Source organism: Manacus candei, unplaced genomic scaffold (genome assembly GCF_025592945.1).
Source record: "Manacus candei isolate 608988 ecotype Guabito, Panama unplaced genomic scaffold, ASM2559294v1 h1tg000150l, whole genome shotgun sequence".
Lineage (NCBI taxonomy): Eukaryota > Metazoa > Chordata > Aves > Passeriformes > Pipridae > Manacus > Manacus candei.
The window spans coordinates 775,557-802,568 of NW_026138198.1; the positions used below are offsets into that span (position 1 = coordinate 775,557).

The following is a 27,012-nucleotide window of genomic DNA, read 5'->3' on the forward strand; positions in this document are numbered from 1 at the left end:
GATGGCAGGGGGAATTCTTTCTGTTTGTCACTGGCCTGCTCCTGCCGCCGAGGGGGGTTCTGGTGGCCTAGTTCTTGTGGTGTTTTCGTCTGTATGTGGGCAGTTTGGGGTGATGGAGCAGCACAGTAACTCCTCATGTGGGTGCTGTTCTTGGCAGGGCGTTGCTGAACCCTTCGGCACAGCCGGCAAAGCAGATCATAGAATTCCAGACTGGTTTGGGTTGGAAGGGACCTTAAGGACCATCCAGTTCTGACCTTCTGCTACAGGCAGGGACACCTTCCACTAAGAGATCCCTCATCTCTAGTTTGCGTTGATCTTGTGTCAAGGGACCTTCCCTGGGAGAAAGCTGTGGGAACACCCTGATGGTTTGTTTTCCCTATACAGCCAGGAGGCACAGCCTCTGCTGTAAGATTCGGTCTGTGAAATCAGTTTGGTTGATTAAATCTAAACCCTTCTTAAGCAAGAAGCAAATCTGGATGAAGGCAAGGTCTAACTTGTTGCCCAGAGAGGTTGTGGACTCCCCGTGCCTGCAAGTGTTCAAGGTTGGACAGGGCTTGGAGCAACCTGGGATAGGGGAAGGTGTCCATGCCCATGGCAGGGGGTTGGAACAAGATGATTTTAAGTCCCCCCAACCCAAACCAGTCTGGGACTCTCTGATTCCAGCTCAGGCCAGCTCACAGCCCAGCTTAGGACCCTGAAGACATGGGCTTGCATCCGCTCAGCTTTGAGCACTGGGCTCGGCTTTTCCAAAGCCAGACATGACTGTACCAAAGCCTTGTTTTCTGCAGAGCAGAGGACACCACTCCTGTGATGCCTCGCTCATCTGGCAGCCCCCACACAAGCGCTTGGCTTCCCGCCCTGTTCCCGAAATCCTGGGCTGTGGTGGGACGCAGGCAGGTCAGGCAGAACGAGGGATGGTTTCGGGCAGCCAGCGAGGAGCCGCAGGCACAGGGATCTCTCGGAGCCGTTTTCTAACCAGTCTCTGCACATCTTCCTTTGCTAAAGATCCTGGGCCCTGATTCTTCCGCCGCTCCGGATTTACACCGCTCCAACGGCGCAATTCCCGCCTTCCTCTGGCCTAAGCCCGGGAAGAATGGGGGCCCCCGATCGTTTGGTTTCCATCCCATAACACGGAATGAGGAATGCTGCAGCATGACCCTTGCCAGAATAACCGGGGGGGGGACCCTGCAAACTTTCTTTTCTTTGTGCTTTTTGTGTTTTATTTCTCATCCTGCTGCTGTGAGCTGATGGCTTCAACGCTGTTTTTTTGTTAGGAATGTTCCTTCCTTTGTGTCCAGTGTTCCCAGACCACCGCACTGGCCGCGAGGGGGTACCTGTGTGGGCAGTGTGGACCCTCTGCAGCCACACTCTGGGGTGGGGTGGGGGGGACAGGGCAACACAGGGCCCTGAACACCAAGATGGGCTCCCTCACAAGAGCTCAGACCACAACGATGGGCAGAGACCTTGAAAAGCACTTTTTGAGCAGGGGCAGGGGGCACGATTCATTAAAACAGCCTCGGGAGGTGCCACGCGAGCACGGCACGGAGCACAACCACAGCCAGGGGCTTTCCCACCAGCAGGCATGTCAGGAGGGGGGAAAACCAGTCACAGGGCTCCACAGGGTGTCCTTGAAATCCAGAACCTTTGGTGAGTGCTCTTCCGTGCAGCGCCAACATGGGGCTTCGTGTTGTCCTCTCCACCTGGTGAGGACGAGCCCCTGGATCAGGACAAGCCCCTGAACCAGTCCTTTGCTGCATCCCAGCTCTCCAGAGGTATTTGCAGCCATCAGTCAGGCACAGGAGGATAAAGGGCACCCCAACACATCCTGCCCATGCAGTTGATGCATAGCCTGGTGTCCTTTGCCCTTCTGCCCCCAGGGACCCCCTTTCCTTCTCCACTCTTGCCCAGACAACATATCCTCCAGGAAGGCAGCCTGGAAAAGCTCAGTGCTCCCTATCCACTGGACACACCAGTGGCTGCTCTTTGCTCAGTCCCTCTCCTCCAAGGAGTGGTTTTTCAGTCAATCTTGAGAATATTTACCAAGCAGCCAAGATACTCCACCAAGGCTAAAACTTCCTGCTTCTTTCTCTGGAGAAAAGCTGAACAACTGGGTGTCCTGAGGAATCAGGTCACAGTCCACCCATAAACTCACGTGTTGTGTTTGTGGCTCCTCTCGTGCCCTCTGGCTTTTAATGAATCAGGCCTCCTGTGGCTGCTGGACGCTTAGTTAATGATTAAATGCTCCCAAGTGTTTGTCAGGTGCTTGTTGTTCCTCAGCTGTGATGTGTGAAATGTAGTATCTCTTTATAGGATGCAATTTTGACACACAAGGATCGCCTTACTCTCAATTAGGCAAGTATCTTTATTACAATTAACTGGCACCTACTGAGTGTTGCTTCATCTTTTTTTTTTGCTTTTTAATCTTTTAACTTTTCTTTGGCGACCGAGCAGCATTTCTTGCTCTCACACCCTGCTTTGCAGAGCACTCTGGGATTGTCAGAGAATCATGGAATCGTTAAGGTTGGAAAAGCCCTCTAAGATCATCGTTCCCCCAGCACTACCAAGGCCACCACTGACCCATATCCCCAAGTGCCACATCCACATGGCTTTTAAATCCCTCCAGGGATGGGGGCTCTACCACTGCCCTGGGCAGGAGGCATATTTGGAGGGAGAGTGGTGATTGGTGTAAGATGTAAAGACATTTTTAAGTTTTTCTCCCGTATGGTTTTAAAGAGAAGCCTGAGGTCAGTGCTCTGGAAGTGGCTCTGTAATTAAGAACTGATCCTACTGCTCTCCTCCTGCTCTTTTAAACTGCCAGAGAGCAGGGTTAAATGGGATATTGGGAAGGAATTGCTTACTGTGAGGGTGGGGAGGCCCTGGCACAGGTTGCCCAGAGAAGCTGTGGCTGCCCCTGGATCCCTGGAAGTGTCCAAGGCCAGGTTGGATGGGGCTTGGAGCAACCTGATCTAGTGGAAGGTGTCCCTGCCCATGGCAGGGGGGTTGGAACTAGATGGTCATTAAGGTCCCTTCCATCCCAAACCATTCCATGGTTCAGTAACTCTAAAACAATACATATTCCCGTTCACTAAGGGCACTTGAACATGGGCCAAATGCTGGTGAGGCAATTAGCCCCTCTGCAGCTAATTAAAACAAGGTGGTTGCTGCTTGCCTGTCCTCTTCAGACTGCCTGCAGGGTCAGTCTTGTTCATCCCCCTGGGAGAAGGAGTCCCCATCCCCATGGGATTCCTTCATCACCGTGCCAACCACCCTGCCCCAGCTCGCAGCCCGAGCCCATCTCTGTGCCACCTCGCCCCACCCTGATGCAAAACCCTGAAAGTTCCCTGCTCTGGCTGGAGACACAGACAAGCAGGAGCGGTTTCTCCTTCCTTCCCTCACCCGACCTGACGTGCTGTTTTCTCTCCCGCATGCCTTTCCCTGGGAATGACCACAGTTGACATTAAAAAAATGGTGGCAGGTACGGCCGGGGGGGCTGTGTCGGGTGGCGGCCCCGGGGGCGCCCGCGTTGCATGTGACCTGTCCTGTGGAACTCCAATAAACCAGTGAATCAGTCTCACCAGAGTGCTTTATTTTTCAAGCCGTGTTCCCTCCCGCAGCCGTCAGAGTTGTTTTGTGGATGTGTCACTTCGCGTTTCGGTGACTGCCGGAGAAAACCACCGGGGGGGAGCCGGGCTGGTGGCTTGTGTCCCTCTGCCGTGTCGAGGATGTGACACTGTTATCTGTCAGACTGTCAGCATTTAAACCAGCAGCTGTACTGAGTCCTGGAGGGGTTTGAGGTGTTTTCTAGCCTTCCCATGATCTGGCTCTTGTCTTGCGTGTGGCTCGTTGCTCGGCAGGGAGGTTTCCTGGTGTGACGTGGCATCTCTGTCGATGTAGGCCTTTCTGCGTGCTTTTGGTTCCCAAAAACAGCCCTCAAATACACACACACAGAGTTTATCTGCTGATCCTCAGCCCCCTTCCCACACTGACCTGACCCTGCAAACTGCTGGAGGAGTACCCAGCTCTTAGTTGTAAAAGTTATGTCCAAGGCCAGGTTGGGCAGGGCTTGGAGCAGCCTGGTCTAGTGGGAGGTGTCCCTGCCCATGGTGGGGGGTTGGAAGGAGCTGGGCTTTAAGGTCCCTTCCAACCCAAACCATTCCATAATTCTATGTTAGATAGAGCCTGGAGACCTCTCTGGTATCTCATGTCTCCTGCTAGGGCCAAATTTTAGGAGATCTCAAGGATCCTGCAGGCTCATGAGCTGAGACAGACATGGGGAGGGGATGGAGACCTGGACCAGCAAGAGCAAAACTCCTCCTGACCGTAAAACCTCAGCCACACTGGCAGCTGCAGCCAGAGGAGCTCAGGGCACCCCTCCACGATGGAAGTTACCCTCTGTGAGCCAGCAGCCCCCTCCACCGTGCAGCTCCCTGCGTGCTCCGTGTCATTCCCTGCATGCAGCATGTCCGTGTCCGCTCCGCGCGGCTCCGGCGGCCGCGCCCCGGCCACGCTAACCCGGCGCTGTCTGTGTGTTCCAGTGGCTTGGTTCTCTTTCGATCCTTCCTCTGCCCACGCCGACATCATCTTTTCCAACGACAACCTGACTGTCACCTGCAACAGCTACGATGACAGGGTTGTGCTGGGGAAAACGGGCTTTTCCAAAGGGCTCCATTACTGGGAGCTGTCGATCGATCGGTACGACAACCACCCCGACCCGGCCTTCGGCGTGGCACGCATCGATGTCCTGAAGGATGCCATGCTGGGCAAGGACGACAAGGCCTGGGCCATGTACGTGGACAACAACAGGAGCTGGTTCATGCACAACAACTCCCACACCAACAGGTACGTGGTTTGGAACAGGGTCTTTCCTCCAGGGAGACGACAGCCCAAGCTCAGCCCAAGGAAGAGCCTGTGGCTTTGCCAGTGGCACCTACTGGTGGGAAGGGAGACATCAGTCCCCATCACCTCTATGAGAGGATGTACCCTTGCCCTGAGCAGGGACAGTCCCTGCCTGCCTGGTGCTGCCTTTCTCCAATATTCCTTCCCTTCTCTTTCCATGCTGACTTGTCCCATGTAGCATCCCCTTCCCAGTAACGCCCAACTTGCAACTCCTGCAATAAGAAAACAACATTTCCCTTGATCCCTGTGCTGCAGCTACTGCTCGTGTTCCCTGCAGGACTGGGGACTTGGCTTGGGGAGAGCCTGGTGTCACCTTCCTGCAGCCTCAAGAGATGTTCCCTTGTGGACCAGCAGGTTTTGGTGTGGACCCTGCAGCTTTGCTCCCCAGTTCCATGTGTTTCCCCCATGGCTGTGGCTGCTCTCAGGGTCGCTTTGCCCTTGGGGACATCACAAAACAGGGAGGATTGAGGAGGAGGTGCCCAGGGATTCATGAGCATGGCTGGGATGGGAGCAGGTCGTGGCTCCTGGGTGACGTTCGGCTTCATCACTCCTTGAGGTCCAGGCCCTGAACCCTGAGCCAGGAGCACAGGGGGCATTAAACCACTGATCTCTTCCCTCACAGAACCGAGGGCGGGATAACGAAAGGTGCCACGGTGGGAGTGCTGCTGGATCTGACCAGGAGGACTTTGACATTCTCCATCAACGAGGACCAGCAAGGGCCCGTTGCCTTCGAGAACCTGGAGGGCCTCTTCTTCCCCGCCGTCAGCCTCAACAGGAACGTGCAGGTACGGGCTTGGACGGGCTCCCTGCAGCATCCCCAGGGGTGGACTTGCTGTCACTCTCCCCCTCATGCTGCTGCCACTGCAGTGGGAGTTCAGTGGGACTTTGGGGAGCAGGAGGGCTCTTGTGCAACAAGGACAGCTCAGAAGGAGCTAAACTTAGACCCTAAACCATCTGTGAGTCCTCAAAATCAGGACAGGCCTTCCTGCAGCCACAGCTCCTGCTGGCTCCTTGCTCCAGGTTTATCCATCAGGGCTGCTGGAGCACTAGGATTCTCCAGCCCTTCCTGGTTGATGGGGTTTGATAACTCTGTGTTGTGATACTACCCTACAAGAGCCTCACCAGCTCTTACAGCTCTCCCAGCACCCAGATGAGACCATCACCAGGGAGAAGGGCACCTTTTAAAGCCTATTTCCCCCTGAGGCATTTCAAACCCCTCTTCTCTCCCTCTCTCCCAAGCTCTCAGCATTCCTGAACATCACCAAGCAGAGGCTCCCTGGGCCGATCCGGTATTTCCATCCTTCATTTTTCTTCTCACTGATCACACCCCTGCTGTCATCTCCCCGTGGGAGTCTTCCACATTCACCAAACCTGGCTTTGGCACATCCACCCTACCACTGCCCTCACCTCCAACCTGCACAAGTGCCCAGGCACATCCAAGGACACGTTGCACGTAATGGATGATCTCAGGGTGTCAGGAATTTTGGCATTGTCTTCTACAGTGGATGTCAGAGCTGGAGAGGGACTTTGGACAAGGGCCTGGAGGGACAGGACAAGGGGGAATGGCTTCCCACTGAAATAGGGCAGGGTTAGGTGGGATATTGGGAAGGAATTCTTTGCTGTGAGGGTGGTGGGGCCCTGGCACAGGTTGGCCAGAGAAGCTGTGGCTGCTCCATCCCTGGAAATGTTCCAGGCCAGGTTGGACGGGGCTTGGAGCAACCTGGGCTAGTGGAAGGTGTCCCTGCCCATGGCAGGGGTTGGCAGTGGATGATCTTTAATATCCCTTCCATCTCAAACCATTCTGAGATTCTATGAACACTTCTGTGCAAGGGCAGAGGCACCAAGTGGCTTCTGTAAATTAGGGATCCATGGATTAGGACTTGCTCTATTATATCCATCAGGATACAGGGTTTACTGTGCTGTCACCAAGGCAGTGACAGTTTTCCAGCAGCACTGAGGCAGAGGTGGGTCACAACCATCCCAAACCCTGGGAGCATCCCTACCACAGTGTCCCACTCCAAGGGCCTTGCAGGCAAGGGACTCTGCCTGGCTTGGAGAAGGGCTGACAAATGTTTAATTAGGAAACTTCAGAGAAGCCCATCTTGTCTGGTTTTAGAGGTACTGTATTAATTTGGTGTGGTAAAAAATGTCCTGCTGTGTGATGGGTTTAATTCCTACCTCAGTCCTCTACCCAGCCATAAGGGACAAGGCATTTCTGGAGCCCCTCAGCTTTGTGGGTTCTCTGGGCAAGGCAGAGCTTAAATCCCCTGACAACAGAGAAATCCCATGGGATGCTGATAAAAGACTGCCAGTAAACCCAAGTCATTCATTATCCTTCTCCAGAGGTGTATGACTAATTAAAAACAACTCTAATTAGGAAGAAAGTCATTGTATTTTAGACAAAGTTTTCTGTAAATCTGTACCTGACGGGCAAAATGCTGCTGCTGCAATAAAAGGAGGAATTGTGCTTTCCTCCCAAATCAAGACATTTGTGGAGGGAACTGAATTCCCCCTGTGCTGCTCATTGGTGTGTGTGAGCACTTCCAGGGCCTGGCCCCTTGCCCAGTCAGTCCATACATATGGAGCCTGCCTGGATCCCTGATGGACCAGGATTTTTCCCTGACCAGTGAACCTCAGGTCTCCAGTATTTCCTTCCCTCTCCCTTTCTCCAGCATTGCAGTCTCTGCTACATCCCTCTCCATCCCTGGATGAAGCCCAGACAAGTGCCTAACTTCCATTTTCATGGAACCAGGATGGCTTGAGTTGGGAGGGACCATTAAAGTCTTCACTTCAGCATCCCCCTCCACCCTGCCCCATCACCCTGATACTGCTCAGCTTCCCCACCACGAAGGTCCTTCCTCCCACCAGCATCCCCTCCGCTGTCCCCATCTCCTCCACTGTCCCTGTCTCCTCCACTGTCCCTATTCCCTCCACTATCCCTGTTTCCCCCACTGTCTCCATCCCCCCTCAGCTCAGGGGCTTCTCCAAGGTCTCCCATAATGGCTTTACTGTCCTTCAGGCCCCTCCATCCCCTCTTGTCTATCCCATCTGCACAAAGACCCAGCTCCTGCCATCTCTCACCTCTCTGGCAGCCAACTGTCACAATACTGGGAATATTTGGGGTGTGGTACCCCTGGTACCAGCAGCCCCAGTTCAACGGGGGCTCCAGCAGCACAAGCAAGTCAGGAACAAGCCACCACCACAGTTTTGGGGACACCCCCAGCCCATCCTGCAGCAGGGAGGATGTGCGGAGGGACGGGAAGAGCTCCCCACATTTCCGGCCACATCCTGCCTTTCCCTGCGTGCTGCCCCCGCCCTCCCCGGGGACGATTGTTACGACCTGCCCCAGAAAAAGGGAGGAGGATAACCCAGGTTTTTATCAATAATTCCCTTGGGGTGGATTAGAGTGAAACGACACTGAATAATCGGTGTTTGAAAACATATACTGACAAGGTTTATTTTAACAAATCTGTATCAACAAGCATGTTAGCAGTTTGGGTGTTGTCATAAAACAATGCAACATAGAAATAACTTTTGGGGGGGGAAGAGAAACTGTTTAGGGGAGAGGAAAACCAGGATGAGAGTAAGGGAAAAGAGATGCTGAGAGTATAAAAGAAATGGACATAGTCACCGCCCACTGGATCCAGCGATGCTTGAGAGCAATGGTCATGATTCGCAGGCGGTGGGGGAGAAGGAGAACCCAAATTCTCAAAGTCACCAGTCAGTTTATATACCCTCAGCATGCTTTTGCACCTCCCTGGCATGAGGAGTTGTTTTGCCTTTTAGGGCTTAGCACTGGAGGGAGGGATGGGCCCGGTTGGCTACCTGAGGTATCTTCTTGCCTTTTTAGGGCTTAGCCCCTCTGAGGCAACTTCTTGCCTTTTAGGGCTTAGTCCACCTGAGGCATCTTCTTGCCTTTTAGGGCTTAGCACTGAGGGGATGGGCTCAACTGTCCACCTGGGGTATCTCCTTGCGTTTTTAGAGCAAAAGTCAAAGCCTGCAAACTCCTGGAATGCATAAATCATTAACTATTTCAGTCTCTGACAATGATATGCCAGCTGCCATCCCATGAGCTGTCCCACCAGGCACGGTGGGACCCAGCTGAGCCACGTGTCTCTCGTTGCAGGTGACTCTGCACACCGGGCTGCCGGTCCCCGAATTCTACGCTTCGCGCTCGGCCATGCCGTGAGGATGCTCCCGGAGCCGGCTGCCTCTTCTCGGGGTGAGAGGAGCCAGCCTGTTCCCTCCTGCAGGACAAGGCCGACCACGCAGCCGCTGGGGCCCTGCTCAGCTACCGGGGCCCTGCTCAGCTGCCAGATCCCTGCTCGGCCTCTGGCCGGAGACGGGGAGGGAAAGCGGGAAGGAAGCCCCGGCTCTCGGCCGTCTCCAGCCTCCGCGCTGTCCTGTGTGTGTGCGCTTCGCTCTTTAGCTCTTCCTGGCTGATGAAGTACTTAGGTAGCCTGAGCTGTTCTCCTGTGTCCGCTTTTAGGTTTGGTTTCACTGATTTCAGTTGGGGTTTTTGGGTGGGGGGCAGTCCCGTCTCGTTCCCGCAGAGCGCTCTCCCCCCGCTCCGTGGGGCCGGACAGAGGGACCCCCACCACGGGAAAGCTTCCGCCCCTGCCAGCCCGGTTACTTTGCAGGATATTTCTTTCCCCTGTGGCCTTTCTTGCAGAGCACCCTCTGTCATGTGTAGAGGTGGGTCCTGGATTACCAGTCAGTCTCCATGTCCTTACCAAAACGCCCGACTCTGTCCCGTGTTCCCCTGGGGCGCAGCGGTGGGGCAGGGGTGGCCACCCTATTCCCGGGTGCTCCAGGTGCTGGCAGGCCCTCGGGTCGACGCCAAGCACCCACAGGGAGGTTTCTTCCCTGGCTCCCCACACCCCAGTGCCAGCACACACGCCACAGCCATAGGCCGGAGAGCCCTCGCCCGGCTCTCTGGAGATTAGTGTTTATTTTTTTATAGTTGCCATATAAAGCCTAGCCTTAAATTGAACTGATAGTGTCCTTCCGATCACCGGGGAATCCATTCTGCAGTGAGGGGCTGACAGGGAGCCCGGGGATGGGGTTGGGATGGGATGGGATGGGGAGAAAGGAGAGTGGCCACAGCCCTGCCACGCACTCAGGAATACGCGCCCGCTGCCCTGCCTGCGCCTGCTGCCGGCAGCAGTTCCTGGCAGCCTCCACTCCCTACTTGACTTTCTGGTAATTCAGAGGCAGGAGAGGACCGGGAGGTCGTGGGTGCCGTGCCCGGTGCCAGCCCCCATTCCCGAGCCAAAGGCACCTGCATGCTCATGTCCCCACGCTTCGCTTTCCGGTCCCTCGCCGGCTCCCGGCATGGCTGGTGGCACCAGGACAGGCAGTGGGATCACTGCCCAGCAGGTGCCAGTGTTCCCAGCCTGGCTGGCTGTTCCCAGCCTGGCCACAGAGCCACAGCTCTTTGCTCCAGGGCCGGCTGGGATGCGACGGGAATCCCGGCCCAGCAGAAAGACAAGTGTAAATAGCCCATTCCCTACCAGCGTGCCCTCCTCTAGGACGGTCCCATTCGTTCCCTCGTTGCTCTGGCATTAAGTTTTCCTAATTTATTGGATGGGTGCTATCTCGTTGACTCACACCAGGGAGTTTCTCCCAGCTGCAGGAGAGCCGTGTTGCGGGACAACGCCGAGCAGCTCCTTGGTGAATCCCTGAGGAGCCCCCGTGGCCGGCTCACCCGGGGCTCCTCTCCAGCCGTTCTCCCCCCGTTCTTTAGGATGTTCATGGTGCTTATTAGACCCCCAGTGATTGTAAGACGTCGTCCCCCCGTGCTGCGATGGTAGCTGCACTCAGCCGCTGTACTGACGAGAAGTGTCATGTTTGCTGTTCTAATAAAGGACTTTTATGAGAGAAGGGCAGAGCTTCCTGGAGCATCTCTGTGCCACCACAGCCCCAGGCCTCAGTCCCCATCTCATCCCTCCTGGTGGACATCCCTCACCGTCCCTGTCTGGAGGCAGCAGCAGGGAATGGGCAGAACTCAGACTATGGGAGGGAAGGGGATGGCAGCCAGTTAAAGAAGGAATTCTTCCCTGTGAGGGTAGGGAGGCCCTGGCACAGAGAAGGTGTGCATGCCCCATCCCTGGAAGCGTTCAAAGCCATGTTGGATAGGGCTTGGAGCAACCTGGGATAGTGGAAGGTGGCCCTGCCCATGGCAGGGGGTTGGAACAAGATGGTCCTTAAGGTCCCTTCCAACCCAAACCATTCTGGGATTCTCTGGAACCCAGTGCTGTGACAGCACCATGAGATGACCAAAGGGCAGAGGAGGTCTCATGCCACTGTGTCCCCTTCCCTGGCATGGCAGCTCCCCCTCCACAGCTGGTGAGGCAGCAGCACCCATGAAGCAGCAAGGATAGGAGATTTAATTTATCCCCCCGTGACCAGGAGATGCCCCAGGAGGGAGACAGGTCATTGCAAACCCCGTGTTACACCCATGTGTGGGGAGCTAACCCAGGCACAGCCAGGAATCCCAAATCCAGCAGCCCCACATCCCACCCAGCCTTTTCCTAAGCCTTTCCTGAGCAAACTCCTACATCCCTTCTTCATGAGAAGCCATGACAATTCCCCATTCCCAAGGTGGATGCTGAGCTGGGACGAGTGGGAGAGAGGAGGTTGCAGCTCCCAGCCCTGGTGACATGGGGCCACTCAGGGCTCCCCACTCCACCTGCAGCCCATCGGCAGGGATGAGGGATATGGGGAAGGAGGGATGGAATCCTACAGGAGGGAGGAATGACCAAGGCTGGATACAGGGCAGCATCTCCCCAGGGAGACTGAAATGGAGGCAAAATGCTAAGGGGGGGCCATTTCCAAGGGAACAGCATGGACAGTTCTCCCAGGGGCATGAGAAGGGCTTGCTCCTGGAATATCAGTGCCTGCTCTGTTTTCTTGGAGTGCCTCAGGAGAGGTTTTCAATGTGCAGCCTCTGAGCTCACCACGGGCTCGAGTCCAGGCCTAAAGAAGAAAATGTTAATGCATTAAGTGCATCTCGGAAGGATGTTTGTCCCTTCCAGAGCGGGAACGAGCCCAGGGACACCGGAGATACAGGAAACTGCATCCTCCCTGCAGCATGAAAAACCAGCCTGGAAGTCATGGACAGCACAGGGAACAGCCCAGGGCCAGAGGATCTGGTGCAGCAGGACAAGGGTGAATGGTTTTACACTGACAGGGGAGATTTAGATGAGATACTGGGAAGGAATTCTTGGCTGGGAGGGTGGGGAGGCCCTGGCACAGGTTGCCCAGAGAAGCTGTGGCTGCCCCTGGATCCCTGGAACTGTCCAAAGCCAGGCTGGACAGGGCTTGGAGCGACCTGGGATAGTGGAAGGTGTCCCTGCCCATGGCAGGGCGTTGGAATGAGATGGGCTTTAAGGTCCCTTCCAACCCAAACTATTCTATATGATTCTATTATTATCCAATAATATCCAATAATAACCTGGGCATGCCTCTAATGTAGCCCAACCCTGCCCTCTGGCAGTGGGAAGCCATTCCCCTTTGTCCTGGCACTCCAGGCTCTTGTCCAACGTGCCTCTCCAGCTCTCCTGGAGTCCTTTTAGGCACTGGAACAGTCTCTAAGGTCTCCCCAGAACCTTCTCCAGGCTGAACACCCCCAGCTCTCCCAGCCTGTTTCCAAAGCACAGGGCCTGGAGCCCTCGGAACATCTCCATGGCCTCCTCTGGACTTGTTCCAGCAGCTCCACACCCTTGCTGGTGCCCCAGAGCTGGAGCACGGGTGGGGTCTCACCTGAGCAGAGCAGAGGGGCACAGTCCCCTTTCCTTGCCCTGCTGCCCACGCTGTGGGATGAGCCCAGGACACTGGGAAGGGAAAGCACACAGGCTGGAAAGCCTGCGGAGCCATGGCTGGGCAGGAGGAGGAGGAGGAGGAGGAAGTGTTGCGTTAGAAGCTCATATGGGATTTTCTTGCCCTTGGGACGAACGGGAGGCAGGGCCAGGCGGGCAGGGCAGAGTCCTGCGGGCAGCCTGGGTACGGGAACAGCTGGGAAGAGCCCGGAGCCGCGGGGGGGGAAGACATCCCACGCCACTTCCAGAGGGATTGCAGGCGGGCAGCGAACAGTGAGGAAGCGTGGGGAGAGGGAAGGGGAGCCGGGAGAGGGATGCGGGGGGACCGGGGGGCGGGAGGGAGGGAGGGAGGGACCGTGACACAGGAAAGGGACCGAGGCACGGGGGGGTTCGTGACACCGGGGGGGAGGACACCGTGACACGGAGGGGCGGGGACGGGGACCGAGACACGGGGATGGATCGTGACACGGGTGGGAAACACATCATGACACTTCCCGGCTTTTCCCTCCGGGGCCGGGGGGGAGGACCTTGTACATGCTTCAAGAGCGGCTGCCCGGGCGGGAGGAGCCACGCGTGGGGCGGGTGGGGTTCTGCGTGGGGCGGTCCCTCCGTGGGGCGGTCCCTCCGTGGGTGAGGGCAGGGACGAGGGAGCGGCCGCGCCCGGAGTCGCTCCGGCCGCCGCAGGTGCGATGCTGGGGGGGGTCTCCGTGCTCTACCCCGGAATCCCCCCACACACCCCCCTTTTGCACACCCCTCTGTGACTCCCTGGGTCTCCCTTTGCACATCCCTCCGTGCACCCCGGGCTGCGGTTCCCAGGACACCCCCATTCCACTTGCCTGGCATCCCTCCCTTTGCACAGCCTCCTGTGCCCCCCGGGGGTCTCCCCCTTTTTTTACCCCCAGGTGGCGGTCCCTGGGTCACACACTTCCCACGTTCCTGGGGTCCCCCCGCTTTACACACCTCTCTGTGACCCCCACCCCGGGGTCTCCCTCCCCTTACACACCCCTCAGTCCATCCCTGGGGTCCCTCACTGTCCCCACCGTTGCACATCCTTCTGAACAACTCAGGCGGCGGTTCCCGGGGCACCCCCTTTGCACCCTCCTTGGTGACACCCCCTCCCCGGAGTCTCCTCCCTTTGCATGCCCCTCTGTCCATACTCGGGGTCCCCCTCCTTTGCACACCCCTCTGTCCATCCCTGGGGTCCCCCTCCTCCTTTTCAGACTCCTCTGAGACCCCCAGCGTTCCCCCCCCCCGCCTTTGCACCCTCCTCTGTGCACCCCCGAAGTCCCCCCTCTCGTTGAACGCCCTTCTGAGCAATCCAGGTGACGGTCGCCGGGGTAAAAAAAGGGGGAGACCCTCGGGGGGCACACACTTTCCACGTTCCTGGGGTTCTCTCCTTTGCACACCCCTCTATCCCCCTCCCTGGGACCCCCCACTATCTATCCCGGAGGTCCCCCGGGGTCCCCCTCTTTACACAACCCTCTGAGACCCCCCGGGATCGCTCCCTTCGCACGTCCCTCCGTGCACCTCCGGGGTCCCCCCTGCCCCCTTTGCACCCCCTTCTGTCCATCCCCGGGGTCCCCCCCACTTTTTACCCCCGCAGGGCGGTCCCCGGGGTCCCTCCCCTTTTGTCCCCCCCCCAGTTCTTGGCCGCCGCTCCTCCCCGCGCGTGGGCGGCCCTTTGCGGGGCCCATCCCCATCCCGTCCCCATCCCGTCCCCTCCCGGGGCGGTGCCAGCGCGGGGCGGAGGCGGAACGCGGCGGCGGAGCCCAGCCCGTGTGCCCGTGTGCCCCCTCCCCGTGTCCCCGCAGCCCCTCCGCGATGTCGCGGCCGCTGTCGGACCAGGAGCGGCGGAAGCAGATCAGCATCCGCGGCATCGTGGGCGCCGAGAACGTGGCCGAGCTCAAGCGGGGCTTCAACCGGCACCTGCACTTCACCCTGGTCAAGGACCGCAATGTGGCCACCCCACGCGACTACTACTTCGCCCTGGCCCACACCGTGCGCGACCACCTGGTGGGGCGCTGGATCCGCACCCAGCAGTACTACTACGAGAAGGATCCCAAGGTGGGAGCGCTGGGATGCGGGGGAGAAGGGGGGAGGACCCCTCCGTGTGGTGGGAACCCCCCCGCGGTGGGTCCTGGGTTATGGCTGGGGTGGGATCCATCGTAACGCCGTGGGCTTGAACCCTCCCTTCCGCGCTGGAATATAAGAGATCGGGGAGGCTCGGGTTTTTTCCGTGGATTTAGGGCTGTTCCCGGTAACTTTTCCGAGCGGAGGGATTGGACTTTACCAAGCGAGGCCACTGTCCTTTGCTTTGCAAAACAAACAGAGCGCGGCTTGGCCGGGAGCGGGGTGCAGGGCATGGGAACGCCGTTTGTTGTCCCGCGGCGCCGGCGTGGGTGCTGTCTACCAAAACCAACTCCAAAGCCTTCCTGGGGGAATTATTGGAAAGGCCTAAAGGCACCCGAAGCCAACCACAAACAGGTCTTGTTTAACACAAGTGATCCCAAGCGTGAGAGATCCGGTTTGTGCAGGAGTTGCTGCGCTGCTGCTCGTCCCGCTGGCTCGCTCCGGGCTCTGCCCCGCGGGGATTAAGCCCTAATCCCTCTCCTGACACCTGGATGTCCCTGTCGGCATCAATTTCCTCCCTGCCAACACCTCGCTGGGACCGTGCCAGCCCCGATAGCTCAGCGCTCCCCCGTGTTGCGTAGGGGTGAGGAAAAGGAGCCTCTTCCAGGGCTTGGATTTGGGACTCTTCCGTGCAGGCAAGCCGTGCTGCCCGCCTGGAGTCACTGCTCCCAGCTCTGCTGCGGTCAAACCAGAAATCCCCAAGGATCCTGCCCTGCACGCCCTGCCCGTGGCGGGAGGGTTGGAACAAGATGATCTTTAAGATCCCTCGCCACCCGAACCATTCCGTGATTCCGGGGTTCTGTCCCGTCTCCATTCCCCGCCCGACTCCGCGCAGGTCCTGGGGAAGGGAACCTGTCGAGTCAGCGACTTCCTCCAGCCTAAATCCTTCCTTAAAACCTGCCGGTGCTGACGCCAGGGGACGGCTTAACGCAAGGCCGGAGCGGCCGCGTCCTGTTAGCCCGCGGTGTCAGCGGGAGCATCCCGTGCTCCCAACCCCCGGGAAGGGCAGAGGAAGGCCGTGTCCCCACGGTGTCCCCGCGGTGTCCTCACAGTGTCCCTACAACCACCGCCTGGCCCCGGCGCCTCCCGTGGTTTTCCGGTTGCTTTGCAGCTCCAGGGTCACGGGAGGAAACGTCTCCCCTTTTAAAGTTTAACTTTGTGCCGCCGCGGCCGCCGGCGGGCGTGTGGGGTGGCCATCCCGGAGCTGTCCCTGCTCTGGGACAGGGCAGCAGGGCTTGTCCAGATAAAACTGGCTCTTCCCGGCTTGGGAAACAGCAGGAGAACAGGGCAGGGGCTGCACAGGAGCCGCAGCCCTCAATTTCCTGGTGCAAACCACCCTGCTCTGTTGAGAGTTCTTGGTGAGATATCACCTAGTAAACAGCTTTGGGGTCCTGTGGAGCCTCCTCTAGCCCTCCAGGGGAGGTGACCAGGGGGTGGTTTTCTCTTCCAGAGGATTTACTACCTCTCCCTGGAGTTCTACATGGGGCGGACGCTGCAGAACACCATGATTAACCTGGGGCTGCAGAACGCCTGCGACGAGGCCGTGTACCAGGTGAGCATCCCAGGTGGGGATGAGGACTGGGACAAGGAGGGCTCTGTGCTCTCCAGCTCCTGGGAATGTCTGTGTTTTGCCACACTGGCTGCAAAAAACCGCTCCTTGAGCTGCAGGAAATGCTGCTCCAAGACCTGCTCTTGAAAGGCCTGGAGCTGCCCAGCCCAGCCCAGCCCAGCAGGAACCAGCAGGATCCCATTTCCAGCCCATAAACTGGAAGGGAACTGGTGGTTCTATGGATGAGGCCGTTAATACCAATAATCAGTGGCAGGGAGGAATAAAACCTTGGCCTACTCAACCCCAGCTGGGCACTGGCACCTGGTGGCAGTGGGGTTATCTGAGGTTTTTGGGTGGCTCCTTTCCTCCCCACACTGTCACCTTCTGTGCCCAGCACTGCCAGACACGGCCAGGGTGGTTGCACAAGAGCAGGAACATGTTCAAAGGAGAGGAACTTATTTTTAGGGCTTTTTTTCTAATTTTTATCCACTTGCTGTGACCGTGGGACATCAGAGCCAAGGGTTTCCATGGGAAAAGGGGGCTTAGCTGAGCTCCCCGAGGAGTTTTTGCATAGGCAAAACCTCTTCCTTCCACAGGATCCCAGGCTGGAAAATTTAAATTTCCCTCAAAAAGTGGTGTAGGTTCTTCTCACCTTAAAGGGTGATGCCTGGAGTCAGGAGGATGGGCACCTGGGTGCCTTCCCCAGGGGATTGGGGTGCTGGGGGAGCAGGAACCAGGCATCCAGGTATCTTCTCTAGGGGATTGGGGTGCTGGGGGAGCAGGAACCAGGCATCCAGGTGCCTTCCCTAGGGGATAGGGATGCTGGAGGAGGAAGAACCAGGCATCCAGGTGCCTTCCCCAAGGGATGAGGGTGCCGTGGGAATGAGGATATGGCATCTGGGTGACTGGCCCAAGGGATGGGGATGCTGGGGGAGCAGGAACCTGGTGCCTGCCCCTGTGGGACTGCAGCCAGGGAGAGAGGGAACAGGCCTGGGAATAAGCCCTCAGAGCCCTTGGGAATGTCTGGGACCCCAAGAGCAGCACCCTGGTCACAGCTGGGTGTCTCCCACGCCCAGAACTTTGCCCTCAGCGAGGTCATGGGTGTGTGTGTCCCTTGTAAAGGCTGGTGGAGTGACTTTAAACACCAAAGCTGGTCCCTGCCATGGTGTGGAGCTGCAGCCAAGGGGGAAAGGGGCTTCTTTGGATGCAAATCACAGTGTCCCAGGGGTGGGTCTAGTGGGACTGGGTGCCTTTCCACCCCTCCTGGAGCCCACCTGCAAAGGAGAGTGTGCCAACAGTGCCTCCCCTCCACGGGGCTGGGCACCCTGGGAGTCTCCAACTTGTCTCCTCCTTGTCTGTAGCTCGGCCTGGACATGGAAGAGCTGGAGGAAATCGAGGAGGATGCCGGTCTCGGCAACGGGGGTCTCGGCAGGCTGGCTGGTGAGTGGGACACATCCCTGGGGGCTTTGCATCCACCACAGGGAGCACCTAATCCTGGGGGGCTTATTGCTCCAGCCTCTCCAGTGTGTGGAGTGAGAGGGGCTGGCCCTGCCTCGTGTCCCTGCGGGGCTGCTGCTCGTGGCCATCGCCTGTCCCCGGGGAGAAGGATCCGCTGTCTCCCAGGGCTCCTGGGGAATCCCGGCTCACTGCTCCCTCTCTCCCTGTCAGCCTGCTTCCTGGACTCCATGGCCACGCTGGGGCTGGCAGCCTATGGCTACGGCATCCGCTACGAGTACGGCATCTTCAACCAGAAGATCCGGGATGGGTGGCAGGTACGGATGGAGGTGTGGTCCTCGCTGGCCCACGGCACAGCCGGAGCCCCAAACTCAAGTTCCCCTTAGCTCAGGCTGCACAGACACTCTCCCTGAGCTTGGAGGCTGCTGCTGTGATATTTAAAGCTTGTCAGATGCTTTCCTGAACAAGTTTAGCTTCTTAAACTGGTGCAAGCACAGGGCATCCCTCCTTTGTCCCCATCCACAGCGTGCCCTGCTCGGGGCCACCCCAAGAGCTGCTCCGTGGAGCAGGTGAGGATGGAGCAGTTGTGTCCCTGCTCCTCACAGAGCAAGGCTGGAAGAGGCTGGTCTGGAAATGCAGCATTAGCAATGCACTAAGAGAAATGTTGGTTTTTTTCCCCCATCCCTCACCCCTCCCGCAGGGAGACACGGGGTTCAGGGTTGGCTGGGGTAGATCCCTGCCTCCAGGTGGTGCCAAAATCAAGGTTGAGGGCGGGCAGACTCCCAAGGATCGTCCCCCTTTTGCCGCGAGCAGACGGAGCCTTTCCCAGCCATCCTCCAGCTGGGGAGAGATTCCTGGGGCTGGGTGGCCCTGTCACTGCTCCTGCTCCCTCCATCAGGTGGAGGAAGCCGACGACTGGCTCCGGCACGGCAATCCCTGGGAGAAGGCCCGTCCCGAGTACATGCTGCCCGTGCACTTCTACGGCCGCGTGGAGCACTCGGACACCGGCGCCAAGTGGATCGACACCCAGGTACGGGCTGGGGCCGGAGAGCAGGGAACAGCCCTTCCATGGATATTAGGGATGGGCGCAGGTTTGGCTGCTCCTCATCTGCAGCCAACCTCCCCGTCCCTGGAAGTGTTCAAAGCTGGGTTGGACAGGGCTTGGAGCAGCCTGGTCCAGTGGAAGGTGTCCCTGCCCGTGGTAGGGGGTGGAACAAGATGATGTTTAAGGTCACTTCCTACCTGCATCCAGCTCTGGAGTTCCCAGAACAAGAAGGACGTGGAGCTGCTGGAGCAAGTCAGAGAAGGACAGAGAGGTGCTCCAAGGGCTGGAGCACCTCTGCTCTGGAGCCAGGCTGGGAGAGCTGGGGGTGTTCAGCTTGGAGAAGAAAAGGCTCCAGGGAGACCTTAGAGCCCCTTCCAGTGCCTAAAGGGGCTCCAAGAGAGCTGGAGAGGGACTTTGGACAAGGGATGGAGTGCCAGGACAAGGGGGAATGGCTTCCCACTGCCAGAGGGCAGGGTTAGATTGGATTAGAAGCATGCCCAGGCTTCCACTTGGATAACAGGAGAATCCCAGAATAATTTGGGTTGGAAGGGACCTTAAAGGGACCTTACACCCCCTGCCATGGGGACACCTTCCACTAGAACCAGGCAAGCTGGGGTGTCCCTGGGGGTACAAAGCGTGTCCGCACACACGTGACCCCATGAAGGTGGACACAACCCTGAGCTCCACCCAGGGTCTGTGGGATGGGAGGGCTCCAGGAGGAACATGGAGGGATCCCAGCCTAACTCCAGCTGCCCTGACACTGTCCTAGGTGGTGCTGGCACTGCCCTACGACACCCCCGTGCCCGGGTACATGAACAACACCGTCAACACCATGCGCCTGTGGTCGGCCCGGGCCCCCAACGACTTCAACCTGCGCGACTGTAAGTGGGTGCTGGTGGGGTGCCGGGGGGATGGGGCCAGGTGAGGGGGTCCTATGCCCACCTGATCCCTCTGTTCCTTCCCCAGTCAACGTTGGAGACTACATCCAGGCCGTGCTGGACAGAAACCTGGCGGAGAACATCTCCCGTGTCCTCTATCCCAACGACAACGTGAGTCACGATGCGGGACGGGGGAGGTCTCTGTTTTAGGGGAAGGGGTCCCTGTTTTCAGGATGGCTAAAGAGCACACAGACAGAGCGGGAAGTGGAGCAGCCCCTCTCTCCAGGACACTGCAGAGATGCTTTTTGTTGTGTTTCAAGCTGCTTGGACGGGGATTGCTGCTTCTCACCAGGACGAGTCTTTCCCTGAGCACAGATTGGCCGGGAGGGAGTGGGGACGAGCAAGTCCTGCTGCAGAAACATTCCTTGAGTCTCAAAACACAACATGAAGGCAAACTGCTGAATGCTGATGGTCTTTCCCTGATGGTCCTTTGCAGCCCTGGGACCAGAGGTTGTGCCTCAAATTGCCCTTTGCACCCTAACTCTTTTGTTCTTGCCGTGCTGCACGCTGGCACGTGATGGAGGCGTGATGGGGATGTACAGCCCTTCCCAGCCACAAACCGAGCTGTGGAGCAGGGGAAGAAGTTGAAGGTGGCTCTCCTTGCTCTGCAGGCTGTTTGGGGCTGGTCCTGATGGATTTTTTTTTTTCCTATTAAATCCTGGGGAGGGCCAGGGGCACCACAGCTCCAGTGGTGAGGTTGTCTCCTGCAGCATCTCTTTTGCAGACCAGCGGGATGATGTTTTGTGCTGCATGAAACGTGGTTTAATTCTTGTCCTAGAAATAGCTCCTGTCTGTCACAGCTCCTATGGCTTCCCTTCCCACTAGCTTTCCTAGCAGCCAAAATGTTCAAACCAGGGGAACAGGTTTGGGTGATGCTTGGCAGGGATTTAACCTGTTTGCACCAGCACATCTCAAACCCCTGTGCTGAAATCTGGGAAGCAAGAAGGTGTTGGGATTAGAGTTGGTGCTGGGGGAAGCTGGTGCTGGTGCTCAGACCCCAGCGTGGGTCCCTGGGCACAGGGAGCACCGGGAAGCGCAGTGAATCCTGCGGGAATCCTGCAGTTCCCTGCTCCTCTGCCCACAGTTCTTTGAGGGGAAGGAGCTGAGGCTGAAGCAGGAGTACTTTGTGGTGGCTGCCACCCTCCAGGACATCATCCGCCGCTTCAAAGCGTCCAAATTCGGGAGCACGGACACCGTCCGAACCGTGTTTGACTCCTTCCCCGACCAGGTACAAGCCAGGGTTGCTCTGACATGTGCCTTGGAGCTTGTCCCAACACCTCCCAGATGCTGGAGGGATGTTTGGACCCTCCGTGGCTGCCTGTACCCGGTGGGATGCCCGGTGTCCCCCACGTGTCCCCACCCTGCTTTTCCAGGTTGCCATCCAGCTGAACGACACACACCCCGCCATGGCCATCCCTGAGCTGATGAGGATTTTCGTGGACATCGAGAAGCTGCCGTGGGATAAGGTCAGGAGACCCCACCTGGCTCTTGGGTCTCCTCCACTCGCACCCACCCGCCAGCGGCGGAGGAGCTGGGGAACCCGTTTTGTGGCTGCTGGGTGGGATGTGGAGCAGTGGGGTTGGGTTTAACTGGTGTGCACTGGGAGGAGCTGGCTGGGCCGTGATGGTGGGGGGACCACGGGTGGGTGGTGCTGAGCGCCGGCTCTCCCCACACCAGGCCTGGGACCTCACCAAAAGGACCTTCGCCTACACCAACCACACGGTGCTTCCCGAGGCCCTGGAGCGCTGGCCCGTGGACCTGGTGGAGAAGCTGCTCCCCAGGCACCTGCAGATCATCTATGAGATCAACCAGAGACACCTGGACGTGAGTGCCTGGGGGCCGTGCAGGAGCACGCTCCGGAGAGGGGGACAGGGATATAGTGTCGGGATGAGGGGGATGCACAAACTGATGATGCTGGGGGTGTGGGCGGGTTGTGCAAGTTTCGAGCTGGCTTCCTGCCAAGTCCCCGAAACTCGACAACAAGGACCTGCCTCCCAGAGAGGGAAAAGAAAAAAAAACCAAGCAGCCAAAGCTATAGCAAATATATATATATATATATATATATATTACATATGAGACAGATACACAAAAGGAGAATACCACACACAGAAGGGGGGAGGGGGGGGGGGGGGGAAGGGGAAGGGAGAAGGACAAAAAGGGGCAAGGACCGAACAAGCCAACCAGCCGACCGAAGGCAAACTAGCAAAAATCTCACCACTTCCCTTCGAACAGGCAGGATGGCTAGACACGGCCCAAGGCTCTCCCCTCACGCGTGGCAGATAACGGTAGTCACTGTAGGCCTCAGCTCCAGATAAACCAGACCAAAACAGGGACCCGCCGTTCTCGAACCTCGCCGGAGAGGAAGAGAGCGAGATGCCTCCCGCTAGCCTTATTTATACCTCAAGTTACGTAAAGGAATAGCATGGAATACTTCCGTGGTCACTTTTCTAGTTCCTTCCTGGTTACAAGTTGGTCTCCAGGAAGGCCTAGAGTGAAACCACCACAGCGGGTGATTCCAGCTGCTGTTTTGGGAGGTTGGTGCAGAGAAAAGTACTTTCCCACCAGCATATTGCCATCCTGCAGCTAGTGGCTGTTTAGAGGCTTCACCCATTGCTCCAGGGACCCCCCTGTTGGCATTTCTTTGCTTCCTAAATGCTAAATTCTTCCTGGGAAAGGATGAGGTTGGAAGTGCAGAGGAGATGGTGGTTTGACCTCCTGGTCTGGCAGCACGAGGCTTTTGACAAAATGCCCTCACTGGCCAAATGTGGTGCCCCAAAACCCATCTGTGGGGGGATTTTTGGGGGTCCTTCTGTCCAGAGACACCCGTGCTGGGGAATTGCATCCTTTGAAGGGGGTTTGCACCGTCACAACAGAGTAAAAGCCACCACTCCAGTGCACTGGAGATATTGCCACGGTCCCCTCCTTGTGAGCCATGGGGTGGGACATCCCTCAGTGCCACCACCGCTCACCACCTCTCCGGCTCCACCGGCAGCACATCGCATCCCTCTTCCCTGACGACGTGGAGCGGCTGCGGAGGATGTCCCTGATCGAGGAGGGGGGCAGCAAGAGGATCAACATGGCCCATCTCTGCATCGTGGGCTCCCACGCCGTCAACGGTGTGGCCAAGATCCACTCCGAGATCGTCAAGACTCAAGTGTAAGCGCGGGGAGGGAGGCGGTGCTGGGTCACTCCCGCCTTGGAGGTGGTGGTGGTGGTGGTGGTGGTGCCAGGTGGGCGAGGCTGAAGCTGTGCCCTCCTCGTCCTCGCAGCTTCGAGGACTTCGCAGAGCTGGAGCCGGAGAAGTTTCAGAACAAGACCAACGGGATCACCCCCCGGCGTTGGCTCCTGCTCTGCAACCCGGGGCTGGCGGAGCTCATCGCGGAGGTAACGGTGTGGGGGGAACGCCCTGGGCCCCCTGACCCTTCCATCCTGACCCCAGGGACCCTGGGGATGCCATGAGAACATCCGACATTTGCACCTTCTAAACCATTTACATCTTCTGAATGGTTGAGGGGGCGACGGTTGAGGAAAGGGGGTTCTCCCCCTCTGCTCTGCCCTGGTGAGACCCCACCTGCAGTGCCGCCTCCAGCTCTGGAGCACCAGCATAATACGGATGTGGAGCTGCTGGAATAAGTCCAGAGGAGGCCACAAAGAGGATTAGAGGGACGGAGCACCTCTGCTCTGGAGCTGGGCTGGGAAAGCTGGGGGTGTTCAGCCTGGAGAAGGCTCCAGGGAGACCTTTCAGTGCCCAAAGGAGCTCCAGAAGAGCTGCAGAGGGACTTTAGACCAGGGCCTGAAGTGCCAGGACAAGGGGGAATGGCTTCCCACTGCCAGAGGGCAGGGTTAGATGGAATATTAGGAAGAAATTCCTGGCTGTGAGGGTGGTGAGGCCCTGGCACAGGTTGCCCAGAGAAGCTGTGGCTGCCCCATCCCTGGAAGTGTTCCAGGCCAGGCTGGACAGGGTTTGGAGCAACCCAGGATAGTGGAAGGTGTCCCTGCCCATGGCAGGGAGGTGGAACGAGATGAGCTTTAAGATCCCTTCCAACCCAAACCATCCCACCATCAGCACATGCCTGTGCTCCCGTTGCAGAAAATCGGGGAGGACTATGTGAGGGACCTGAGCCAGCTGACCAAGCTGCACGAGTTCGTGGACGACGACCTGTTCATCCGGGAGGTGGCCAAAGTGAAGCAGGTGAGGGGTGAGGGCAGGGGGTGGCACAGGGGGGCAGAGACCAGGGGCTGAGACACTCCCTGCCCTCGGCCAGGAGAACAAGGTGAAGTTCGCGCTGTACCTGGAGAAGGAGTACAAGGTGAAGATCAACCCTTCCTCCATGTTCGACGTGCACGTGAAGAGGATCCACGAGTACAAGCGGCAGCTGATGAACTGCCTGCACATCATCACCATGTACAACCGTAAGGCACCAGGGCACGGGCTGTCCCCAGGGGTGCACCAGCATCCCTGTGTCCCCCGTTCCCTGGTGACACCGCGCTGCTCTTCCCTCCAGGAATCAGGAGGGATCCTGCGAAGCTGTTTGTGCCGAGGACGGTGATCATTGGGGGCAAGGTGAGTTGGCTCAGGAGTTTTTAAGACATTTGGATGGAAGTCCTTGAAAGTACCCTGGGGGGTGTGGGTTCAGATGCCTCATGGGGCTGTGCCTCTACATCTACCTGCCAGGAGGGTGAAGCCAGGTGGGGGTTGGCCTCTTCTCCCAGGTAACAAGTGACATGACAGAGGAAACAGCCTCAAGTTGCACCAGGGGAGGTTTAGATTCGATATTGGGAAAAATTTCTTCACCAAAAAGGATGGTCAGGCATTGGAACAGGCTGCCCAGGAAAGTGGTGGAGTCCCCATCCCTGGAGAGATTTAAAGGACGTGTGGATGTGGCACTTGGGGACATGGGTCAGTGGTGGCCTTGGCAGTCGTGGGGGACTTAACGATCTTAAGAGGGCTTTTTCAACTTAAACAATTCCATCATTCTGTGTCCATGGAGTTCTCCAGGAAGTGCTGGAGTAGCGTGGTTAGTTTCAACTCAAACAAGGCACCAGATCTGGGCGGGGGGAGGCTGGGACAACCATATGTTGCCTGTGGTCATGGAAGTCCCCAAAAACATGGTTGTGCAACACGTGTTGGATACGGATGATGGGAGCAGGGCTGAGCAGGTTCTTCCCTGGATATGTGGGAGCTGGGTGTGCCTCACCTGCCCCTGCCACCAGCCCTCGTGGCTCACCTGTGGCTTCTCTCCTTAGGCTGCCCCAGGATACCACATGGCCAAAATGATCATCAAGCTCATTAACGCCGTGGCTCAGGTGGTGAACAACGACCCCATGGTGGGGAGCAAGCTGAAGGTCATCTTCCTGGAGAACTACAGGGTCTCCCTGGCAGAGAAAGGTACCCTGGGCACATTCTGGGGAGGGGATGTCCCTCCACCAGCCCATGGCTCCGTCACTGCCAGGCAGCAGATCCAACATCCTTTGCCGTGATACAAACTCGGAGCTGGTCCCCACGAGCCCCTCGTGTCCCCGTGTTCTGTTGGCAGTGATCCCTGCGACCGACCTGTCGGAGCAGATCTCCACGGCGGGCACCGAGGCCTCGGGCACGGGGAACATGAAGTTCATGCTGAACGGGGCCCTGACCATCGGCACCATGGACGGGGCCAACGTGGAAATGGCCGAGGAGGCCGGGGAGGAAAACCTGTTCATCTTCGGCATGAGGGTGGAGGATGTCACGGAGCTGGACAAGAAAGGGTGAGGGCTGGGGACGCCACAGGGGTGTCACCACGGGCAGCTGGGGCTGCACCATCTCATGTCACCCCTTCCCTCCAGGTACGACGCCCAGCTCTACTACGACCGGCTCCCCGAGCTGAAACAAGCCGTGGACCAGATTAAGAGCGGCTTCTTCTCCCCCAACGAGCCCAACCTCTTCGACGACGTCATCAACATGCTCTTCCACCACGACCGGTGAGGCCTGGGGTGCCATCCTGCCACCCCCTGGGCTGGGTCTCTCCCCTGCAGCAGCCACCCCTTTTCTGGCCCTGATGACCACATCAGGGTGGTGGGGCCGCACTGCACGTGGACGGTGCTCCCCAGGCACAGGCTCTGCAGGGATGGCCCTTCATGCTTTGCTGCAATAACACCTTTGGGTGCCCAGCCCCTCCAGATAATTTTGGGTATTTCAAGGGCTTTCCTGGCCAAAGCACTGAGCAGCCATGGGCATTGGGATCAAAGCCTTTTCCCTGGGTGCCCTCCCGGGGCATCCGGGGTTCTGCACCAACAGGGCCTGGGGAGGGGGAATTTGGCTGGAGGATTTGTGTCAGAGGAAGCCCCAGATGAGGCCCCATGCCATGCTCCCACCTTCCCATTCCTCGTGCCCCTGACTCCTCTTCTCTCCACTGCTCCAGGTTTAAAGTCTTCGCAGACTATGAGGCTTATGTGAAGTGCCAGGAGAAGGTCAGCGAGCTGTACCTGGTGAGTGCCAGCCCGGAGACGAGGCAGGACGTGTGCTGGGACACAACATCCCAGAGAAGGGGTCTGGTGGGGCTGTGCATGGAGATGGGATCCTGTGCTGCTGGCTGAAAGCCACCTTTGGCCAACAAGCCACACTGTCCCCAGCCTGGGGGCCAACAAGTCCCGCCGCTCTCCTTGCAGAACTCCAAGGCCTGGACCAAGATGGTCATCAGGAACATCGCGGCGGCCGGCAAGTTTTCCAGCGACCGCACCATCAAGGAGTACGCCCGGGACATCTGGCACGTGGAGCCCTCCGACCTGAAGATCCCACCGCCCAACGAGCCCCGGGACGCGGCCCAGGACAAGACCCCCAACGGCACAGCGGCGTAGGGACCCCCCGGAGCCAGGGGCCGGAGCCAGGGGACGGGAGCACGTGCGCTGTAAAATTCTCTGCTGTCTTAGTCTGTGTGTCGCTGCTGCTGGCTTTCCTACGGAGCGGGAACCGGGAAAGGGGCGGGATTTTTATAACGTCAAGTGTCGTGTGGGAAAGCGGAAAAAACCACGTCGCCCTGTTCTGCTTGCATTAGGTGCTAAAAATAAAAAAGTGCCATTGGAGTCCAAGGGGCTGTTTGCTGAAGCCTAAAATTAGGGACTGGGCTTGCTTCCACCAACGTTAACGGCCAGGGATGGGGTGGGCAGCACAGCTGGACACAGCTGGACACAGCTGGACACAGC

At 58.0% G+C, this 27,012-nt stretch overlaps 2 protein-coding genes across 8 annotated transcripts in view; both read left to right on the top strand.

Moving 5' to 3' along the window:
* The window catches only part of TRIM9 (tripartite motif containing 9), a 64,250-nt gene extending 53,471 nt beyond the window's left edge, over positions 1-10,779 (top strand). For 3 of the 7 annotated variants that reach the window (XM_051772136.1, XM_051772133.1, XM_051772134.1), the window contains 5 exons: positions 2,311-2,352; positions 3,452-3,475; positions 4,536-4,839; positions 5,519-5,681; positions 9,023-10,779. In XM_051772136.1, coding sequence (XP_051628096.1) covers positions 2,311-2,352; positions 3,452-3,475; positions 4,536-4,839; positions 5,519-5,681; positions 9,023-9,085 — 596 coding nt within the window. In that variant the 3' untranslated portion in view covers positions 9,086-10,779. The remainder of the gene's footprint in view (positions 1-2,310; positions 2,353-3,451; positions 3,476-4,535; positions 4,840-5,518; positions 5,682-9,022) is intronic. The other 4 variants (XM_051772137.1, XM_051772135.1, XM_051772138.1 and 1 more) reach the window with 2 other exon arrangements.
* Positions 10,780-14,527: 3,748 nt separating this feature from the next.
* Positions 14,528-26,898, top strand: PYGL (glycogen phosphorylase L). The gene is made up of 20 exons (XM_051772104.1): positions 14,528-14,780; positions 16,297-16,398; positions 17,757-17,835; positions 18,064-18,167; positions 18,749-18,880; positions 19,665-19,776; positions 19,862-19,944; positions 20,918-21,061; positions 21,207-21,299; positions 21,511-21,657; positions 22,826-22,989; positions 23,103-23,217; positions 23,924-24,025; positions 24,099-24,246; positions 24,339-24,397; positions 25,081-25,222; positions 25,371-25,578; positions 25,657-25,791; positions 26,232-26,298; positions 26,479-26,898. Exons 1-20 carry the CDS (start codon positions 14,538-14,540, stop codon positions 26,665-26,667), a joined length of 2,568 nt encoding a protein of 855 aa, XP_051628064.1. The 5' UTR covers positions 14,528-14,537; the 3' UTR covers positions 26,668-26,898.
* Positions 26,899-27,012: the final 114 nt, after the last annotated feature.

What these genes read in the sequence shown, in the direction of transcription:
- PYGL (XM_051772104.1), top strand. Translation starts at nt 14,538, where the DNA reads ATGTCGCGGCCGCTGTCGGACCAGGAGCGGCGGAAGCAGATCAGCATC. An exon ending in AGGTGGCCAAAGTGAAGCAG is followed by an intron (nt 24,026 to 24,098) that starts GTGAGGGGTGAG and finishes GCCCTCGGCCAG; the next exon opens with GAGAACAAGGTGAAGTTCGC. An exon ending in GGTCTCCCTGGCAGAGAAAG is followed by an intron (nt 25,223 to 25,370) that starts GTACCCTGGGCA and finishes TTCTGTTGGCAG; the next exon opens with TGATCCCTGCGACCGACCTG.